The sequence below is a fragment of the Lithobates pipiens genome, unplaced genomic scaffold (genome assembly GCF_037356315.1).
Source record: "Lithobates pipiens isolate NorthernLeopardFrog02 unplaced genomic scaffold, aLitPip1_a1.2 Scaffold_1, whole genome shotgun sequence".
Classification (NCBI taxonomy): domain Eukaryota; kingdom Metazoa; phylum Chordata; class Amphibia; order Anura; family Ranidae; genus Lithobates; species Lithobates pipiens.
In genome coordinates this window covers 61299902-61308937 of record NW_027507685.1, presented here as the reverse complement: position 1 = coordinate 61308937, position 9036 = coordinate 61299902, and the positions used below count along the sequence as shown (strand labels likewise).

General features: G+C 37.8%; 1 protein-coding gene across 2 annotated transcripts in view; it reads left to right on the top strand.

Annotated features, from left to right (window-relative positions):
• The first annotated feature begins 6433 nt into the window (after positions 1-6433).
• The window catches only part of LOC143924726 (transcription initiation factor TFIID subunit 9-like), a 40437-nt gene continuing 37834 nt past the window's right edge, over positions 6434-9036 (top strand). For both annotated transcript variants that reach the window (XM_077449197.1, XM_077449274.1), the window contains exon 1: positions 6434-6563. In XM_077449197.1, the coding sequence (XP_077305323.1) occupies positions 6513-6563 (51 nt within the window). In that variant the 5' untranslated portion in view covers positions 6434-6512. The remainder of the gene's footprint in view (positions 6564-9036) is intronic.

Here is a 9036-nt window from a genome sequence, read left to right as displayed (position 1 = left end):
GAAAAAACGTGACATATCTCCAAAACGCTACAGTAAAATGGTTTCAAACAAGTTGTGCTTAGTGTATGGGATGTCCTGTTTCAGAACTGACCATTCTTTTTTTCTACTTATTAGAATTGAGGTCGTTATAGGCCTCCAAAGTCGAATAACGTGACATATCTCCAAAACGCTACAGTAAAATGGTTTCAAATGAGGTGTGCTTAGTGTATGGGATGTCCTGTACTAGAACTGACCATTCTTTTTTTCTACTTATTAGAAATGAGGTTTTTTTAGGCCTCCAAAGTCGAATAACGTGACATATCTCCAAAATGCTACAGTAAAATGGTTTCAAATGAGGTGTGCATAGTGTATGGGATGTCCTGTATCAGAACTGACCATTCTTTTTTTCTACTTATTAGAATTGAGGTCGTTTTAAGCCTCCAAAGTCGAATAAAGTGGCATATCTCCAAAACGCTACTGTAAAATGGTTTCAAATGAGGTGTGCTTAGTGTATGGGATGTCCTGTATCAGAACTGACCATTCTTTTTTTCTACTTATTAGAATTGAGGTCGTTTTAGGCCTCCAAAGTCGAATAAAGTGGCATATCTCCAAAACGCTACTGTAAAATGGTTTCAAATGAGGTGTGCTTAGTGTATGGGATGTCCTGTATCAGAACTGACCATTCTTTTTTCTGCTTATTAAAATTGAGGTTGTTATAGGCCTCCAAAGTCGAAAAACATGACATATCTCCAAAACGCTACAGTAAAATGGTTTCAAATGAGGTGTGCTTAGTGTATGGGACATCCTTTACTATAACTGACCATTCTTTTTTTCTGCTTATTAGAATTGAGGTCGTTATAGGCCTCCAAAGTGAAAAAACTTGACATATCTTCAAAACGCTACAGTAAAATGGTTTCAAACAAGTTGTGCATAGTGTATGGGATGTCCTGTATCAGAACTGACCATTCTTTTTTTCTACTTATTAGAATTGAGGTCGTTATAAGCCTCCAAAGTCAAATAATGTGACATATCTCCAAAACTCTACAGTAAAATGGTTTCAAATGAGCTGTGCTTAGTGTATGGGATGTCCTGTATCACAACTGACCATTCTTTTTTTCTACTTATTAGAATTGAGGTCGTTTTAGGCCTCCAATGTCGAATAAAGTGACATATCTCCAAAACGCTACAGTAAAATGGTTTGAAATGAGGTGTGCTTAGTGTATGGGACATCCTGTACTAGAACTGACCATTCTTTTTTTCTACTTATTAGAAATTTGGTTGTTTTAGGCCTCCAAATTCGAATAACGTGACGTATCTCTAAAATGCTACAGTAAAATGTTTTCAAAAGAGGTGTGCTTAGTGTATGGAACGTCCTGTATCAGAACTGACCATTCTTTTTTTCTACTTATTAGAGGTCGTTATAAGCCTCCAAAGTCAAATAATGTGACATATCTCCAAAATGCTACAGTAAAATGGTTTCAAATGAGGTGTGCTTAGTGTATGGGATGTCCTGTATCAGAACTGACCATTCTTTTTTTCTACTTATTAGAATTGAGGTCGTTTTAGGCCTCCAATGTCGAATAAAGTGACATATCTCCAAAACGCTACAGTAAAATGGTTTGAAATGAGGTGTGCTTAGTGTATGGGACATCCTGTACTAGAACTGACCATTCTTTTTTTCTACTTATTAGAAATTTGGTTGTTTTAGGCCTCCAAAGTCGAATAAGATGACTTATCTCCAAAACGCTACAGTAAAATGGTTTCAAATAAGGTGTGCATAGTGTATGGGACGTCCTGTATCAGAACTGACCATTCCTTTTTTCTACTTATTAGAATTGAGGTTGTTATAGGCCTCCAAAGTCAAATAACGTGACATATCTCCAAAACGCTACAGTAAAATGGTTTCAAATGAGGTGTGCTTAGTGTATGGGACATCCTGTACTAGAACTGACCATTCTTTTTTTCTACTTATTAGAATTGAGGTCGTTATAGGCCTCCAAAGTGAAAAAACTTGACATATCTCCAAAACGCTACAGTAAAATGGTTTCAAACAAGTTGTGCATAGTGTATGGGATGTCCTGTATCAGAACTAACCATTCTTTTTTTCTACTTATTAGAATTGAGGTCGTTTTAAGCCTCCAATGTCGAATAAAGTGACATATCTCCAAAACGCTACTGTAAAATGGTTTCAAATGAGGTGTGCTTAGTGTATGGGATGTCCTGTATCAGAACTGACCATTCTCTTTTTCTACTTATTAGAATTGAGGTCGTTTTAGACCTCCAAAGTCAAATAAAGTGACATATCTCCAAAACTATACAGTAAAATGGTTTCAAATAAGGTGTGCTTAGTGTATGGGTTGTCCTGTATCAAAACTGACCATTCTTTTTTTTCTACTTATTAGAATTGAGGTCGTTTTAGGCCTCCAAAGTCGAATAAAGTGACATATCTCCAAAACGCTACAGTAAAATGGTTTCAAATAAGTTGTGCTTAGTGTATGGGACGTCCTGTACTAGAACTGACCATTCTTTTTTTCTACTTATTAGAAATTTTGTTGTTTTAGGCCTCCAAAGTTGAATAAGGTGACTTATCTCCAAAACGCTACAGTAAAATGGTTTCAAATGAGGTGTGCTTAGTGTATGGGATGTCCTGTACTAGAACTGACCATTCTTTTTTTCTACTTATTAGAATTGAGGTCGTTTTAGGCCTCCAATGTCCAATAAAGTGACATATCTCCAAAACGCTACAATAAAATGGTTTGAAATGAGGTGTGCTTAGTGTATGGGACATCCTGTACTAGAACTGACCATTCCTTTTTTCTACTTATTAGAATTGAGGTCGTTATAGGCCTCCAAAGTCAAATAACGTGACATATCTCCAAAACGCTACAGTAAAATGGTTTCAAATGAGGTGTGCTTAGTGTATGGGACATCCCGTACTAGAACTGACCATTCTTTTTTTCTACTTATTGGAATTGAGGTAGTTTTAGGCCTCCAATGTCAAATAATGTGACATATCTCCAAAACTATACAGTAAAATTGTTTCAAATGAGCTGTGCTTAGTGTATGGGTTGTCCTGTATCACAACTGACCATTCTTTTTTTCTACTTATTAGAAATTTGGTTGTTTTAGGCCTCCAAATTCGAATAACGTGACGTATCTCTAAAATGCTACAGTAAAATGTTTTCAAAAGAGGTGTGCTTAGTGTATGGAACGTCCTGTATCAGAACTGACCATTCTTTTTTTCTACTTATTAGAATTGAGGTCGTTTTAGGCCTCCAACGTCGAATAAAGTGACATATCTCCAAAACGCTACAGCAAAATGGTCTCAAATGAGGTGTGCTTAGTGTATGGGACGTCCTGTACTAGAACTGACCACTCTTTTTTTCTACTTATTAGAAATGAGGTTTTTTTAGGCCTCCAAATTCGAATGTGACATATCTCCAAAACGCTACAGTGAAATGGTTTGAAATGAAGTGTGCTTAGTGTATGGGACATCCTGTACTAGAACTGACCATTCTTTTTTTCTACTTATTAGAAATTTGGTTGTTTTAGGCCTCCAAAGTCGAATAAGGTGACTTATCTCCAAAACGCTACAGTAAAATGGTTTCAAATAAGGTGTACATAGTGTATGGGACGTCCTGTATCAGAACTGACCATTCCTTTTTTCTACTTATTAGAATTGAGGTTGTTATAGGCCTCCAAAGTCAAATAACGTGACATATCTCCAAAACGCTACAGTAAAATGGTTTCAAACAAGTTGTGCATAAAGTATGGGATGTCCTGTATCAAAACTGACCATTCTTTTTTTTCTACTTATTAGAATTGAGGTCGTTTTAGGCCTCCAAAGTCGAATAAAGTGACATATCTCCAAAACGATACAGTAAAATGGTTTCAAATGAGGTGTGCTTAGTGTATGGGATGTCCTGTATCAAAACTGACCATTCTTTTTTTCTACTTATTAGAAATTTGGTTGTTTTAGGCCTCCAAATTTGAATAACGTGACGTATCTCTAAAATGCTACAGTAAGATGTTTTCAAAAGAGGTGTGCTTAGTGTATGGAACGTCCTGTATCAGAACTGACCATTCTTTTTTTTCTTACTTATTAGAAATTTGGTTGTTTTAGGCCTCCAAATTTGAATAATGTGACTTATCTCCAAAACGCTACAGTAAAATGGTTTCAAATGAGGTGTGCATACTATATGGGACATCCTCTAATAGAACTGACCATTTTTTTTTTCTACTTATTAGAAATGAGTTATTTATACACCTCAAAATTTTAATAATGTGACATATCTCAAAAACGCTACAGTGAAATGTTTTCTAATGAGTTGTGCATAGTGTATGGGATGTCCTACTATAACTGACCATTATTATTTTTTTCTTTTTATTTCAAATGAGATCAGGGCCTCTGGGGTCGAAAATGTAATACAAGAGAACAAAAAAAAACACATGCAGTAAATGTATTTAGAAAGATACTTTATTTTTTCTGCTTGTGCTGTAAACATTTACCTAAAACAATGTATTGAAATTTGAAAAGTGTATAAAGAAAAAGAAAACATTAGTCAAAGACAATGTGAGTTTTAAAAAAGTATAAAGATAGAAAAGAGAAAGAAATAAAGAATGAGAGTGATAGAAATAGATAAATAAATGAATGCTTGTGCTGTAAAGCTTTTCATAAAACAATGAAAGAAATAGCTTGTGCTGTAAACCTTTTAATAAAATTATGAATGATAAAAAAATGAAGATTGAAGAGTGATTGAGAGGGAGAGAGAGAGAGAGAAAGAGAGAGAGAAAGAAAGAGATAAATAAATAAATGTTTGTGCTGTAAACCTTTTCATAAAACGATGTATTGATATGTGACCTATAAATAAAAAACAAAAAAAGTTAGTCGCAGACTATGTGAGTTTAAAAAAGAATGAAGATAAAAAGAGAGATAATTAATTAAGAATGAAAGAGATAGAGAGAGAAAAAGAAAGAAAGAAAGAGTGAGAGAAAGAAAGAAAGAGATAAATAAAAAATAAAGAATGAGAGAGAGAGAGAAAAAGAAAAAGAAATGAAGAAATAATATGAGAGAGAAATAAAAAAAGAGAGAGAGAGTGGGAGATAGACAGAGAAAAAAAAATTAAGAATGAAAGAGAAAGACAGAGCGAGAGAGAAATAAACAAAGACACAGATATGGGCAACTTCAGTGCTCTGCCTGGATACCTGTTTCCTATTGCCTTTTGATCACAGACATGCATTGTAGGCATGCACTGCTGTGATTAATACTAAAATAATATGTTTTAATGGAATATTAATGGGATAGATAGATAGGATCTAATTGTACAATATATATGGATGATTATGTTGCCTATTGCCTTTTGTAGGCATGCAAAGTTGTGATTAATAATGAAAGAATATGCTTTAAGGCTCGATTCACACTAGCACGTTTTTTTTATGCATTTTGCAGAAATGCAAGGAAATTTTTTAACATATGGAACATGTTCACATCAATGCATTTTTGTGCCTCTGCATTTTTGGAAAGGGGCGGGGACTTTTTTCCATGCAAATGCAGCGTTTTGCATGTAATAGAAGTCAATGGACCTGCATCAAAAACGCAAGTACCGCATTTCTACAGCAATTTGCGTTTTTTTTCCTTTTTTTTTCACTGTATATATTTGGTTGCTAAGCAACCACAGTGTAAAAAAAAAAAAACAAAAAAAAAAAAAAAACGCAAAGTGCGGCAAAATTTCTTGTCCAAAAATGCGGCAAGCACCGCAAAAAGCATTGCAAAAACATTCAAAAGCAACATGCATAGATGTAAATCGAGCCTAATGGGCTATTAATGAATTAGATAAATAGGATCTATAAATGCTGATGTTGCCTATTGATCACAGGCATGCACAGCTGTAATTATAGGTAAATAGCTATAGATATGATTCAGTTGTAAATCTGCATGGATGCAAGACATGCACAGCTGCAATTAATAGCCCAATATGTATAACAGATATAAATGAAGTTAGGTAGAACTATTAATTAGAACAATCTGCTCATGTTGCATTTTAATTGCACTATAGACACAGCCAGCTGTCCCAATCTCACAGCCGAAACCTCCTGCCACTTGGGTTAGATGAGTGTATTTGCTCCTCAGCTCTCGGTCTTCTTGCCATTTGCAGCTCCTCCAGCTCCTATCTGATTCCCCGGCTATTGCAGCGCTTTATGTTTAGTAGGGAGGGTGAGTCATAGAGCAGTGTGATGTTACTGCAATTACCGTACTGATTGTAATAGGAGCACAGGGTTTTTTTTTTTGTCGGCTGGCTAGACCGTGCATTTGGAAACCACGGCTGGCTTGACCGCAGTTTCTCCTTGGTGATGGTGGAAGTGCTCGCTTCTCGCAGATGTCACGCTCGATCCAGCAGGTAGCGCTATGCGTAGGAATAAAAGGCGGGCACCCTGCCTCAACAAAGATGGCTGCTCTAACCTACCGGAGCTCGGGCGCTTCCGCCTGCTCTCAGTTTCAACCGGAAGTGATTCGGTGTGGGTTGTAAGAGACTATGGAGCAAGCGAAGATGGCTTCTCCTAAAAGTGCGCCGAAGGATGCTCAGGTAATGGTTGTGTGTGGAGCGGGAGGGTGTATACGGGGGAAGCTGGGCTGAGTGAAAGTGAAACTAATCTGGTGTACGCCATCATGACTGTCCGCAGTGGTGCATTGAGTGAGGATGGTCATAGTGGTTTCAGGTTACTGGTACATAATGGGAAGCCTGCAAGGCTCCAGTCACTGGAATGGGCTGTCTTATCAGCTACAAAGTAGCTCCTGGAGCGCTATGTTGTGTTCTGGTTTGCATGTTTTGTTGCACGACAAAATGAATGATTCCTAACCACGTCTATCAACAATATTATGAACACTTGGCGTAAAAAAATGCCGCTTTTACGTTTATTTATTTTTTTCTTGCCTTCTAAATGCCACACTGTGTTAGTTTATGTGTACACAGGCATTTCCGGGCAGGGAAAAAAAAACACACAGTCACGTGCGTTCAGGAGAGGAGCGTTCCGCCAGAAAAAAAGTAATTAGTAAGTGGATTTCAAGGGCCAGAATAAATATTCTGCCTAATGAAATTAATTATTGTCCATATATAAGATGCGCCTAAACGTATTTGAAAATCTTATCTTAGTGTGCATGAGGCCTTACTGGCACAGTGAGTGCGACGTGTGGGTTTTGTTGCGTTTTCAGGAACGCCCAGTTGACCCCTGAGCGATTTGAAGTATGACATTCAATGGGAGCACCTGAAAATACATGTTTTTTTTTTTTCCACGTGATTTCTCACCTCCCCCCCCCCCCCTTCCTAGTAAGGATGAGCTCTGGCCTGTTTGCAGAGCCCACCAGGAAGTAGGCGCAGCGCTGCGCTAATCACAGACAGTGAGACATTGCCCCGATGCGCAGCTGCAGAGATTGGGCAATGCCTCACTGCCTGTGATTAGTGCAGTGCTGTGCCGACTTCCCGGCGAGCTCTGCACATGGGCTGTGCGAACACGCCGGAGCTCATCCCTACTTCCTAGTAACTGGTTTTCTATTAGATTAACCACTTGCTTACTGGGCACTTAAACCCCCCTTCCTGCCTAGACCAGTTTTCAGCTTTCAGCGCTGTTACACTTTGACAATTGCGCGGCCATGTAACACTGTACCCAAATGAAATTTTTATAATTCCCCCCCCTCCCCCCTCACAAATAGAGCTTTCTTTTGGTGGTATTTAATTACTGCTGGGGTTTTTATTTTTTGTAAAAAAATAAGACTGAAAAAAAAAAAAAAACCCCAAACAATTTGAGATTTTGTTATAAAATGTTGCAAAACGGTAATTCTTCTCCATTGATGTATGCTTGCACAGATAGGTGGTGGCACTAATGAGGCACTTATTGGCACCCCTGGTGGGCACTGATATGCACTGGTGGGCACAGGCACAGATGAGGTGGCTGTGGCTCTTCCTCTTTCGGACCTATGTCCCTTTCACAGAAGGTGGTGATCGACTTTATTTTTTTTCTCCTCGTTGTGCTGTTAGTGTGAGAAAGAAAAAAAGGTTACCGATCTTCTGTTTACATCATGTGATCAGCTGTCATTGGCTGACAGCTGATCGCTATAGTCATTTGGCTATAGCGTGGACGCGAGGGGGTTAAACTAAAACACTCCACTCTTGAAAAACGGGAGTACAAACATGCCACAGAAGTGCTGCAAATTCACTTGAGGACAAGTTCACACCATAGAAATACATTCTGGATGTATTTCTGCATGTGTGTTTTTTCTGGTGCATTACTGCCCCCCCCCCCTTTTTTTTTTTTTTTTTTTTTTTTTTTCTTATCGTATGGACGTGTGTTCTGGTGCGCCTTTGTTCTGTTTATGTGCATTCCTGGTGTGTTTTTTGATGCATACGGCATTCCACTACAGTTCAGTGCAGGAAAAATGCAGCATGTGCTACTTCTGGAACTGGAATTCACTTGATCTGACTACACTGGTGTGAACGATGCAGTTGGAAGCCATATAACCTATTTGTGCATTTTTGATACAGAAAAAACCTCCACAGTGGACTGCTTGTGATGTGAACTAGAAAATGCTCACACGCCAGTGTGAACGGAGGCTAAAAGAAGCCGTGAATACATTCTGGTGACTTATGGGTTATAATGTCACTGCTTTGTTTCACCCCAGCCGCAGCAGGTATTTTATTAATAGATAGAAAATATGAGCATCCTCACAGGGTGGTACTGTGGATGTGAGTAAAATAAAATCATCCTAAAATAATTGACAAAATTGATGAAAAGTCCATTAGAGTGAACTCTAATGGACTTTTTAGGCAACAAAATGTCTAGAAATAGCTTTAAATACAGTTGGGTGAAAATCCGAATTGCAATTTATAACTCTAGCGATATATTATTATTCAATATATCCACATAAACATCACTCTGACCACCAGTATAGCTCTATCATAGCAATATAGGTGCACCGATGAATTGATGCCATCAAATGCAGGGTGGGCCTCATTTAGGTACGTCTGGCAAAATGAAGCACTACATCAAACTTTTTTTCAAAGA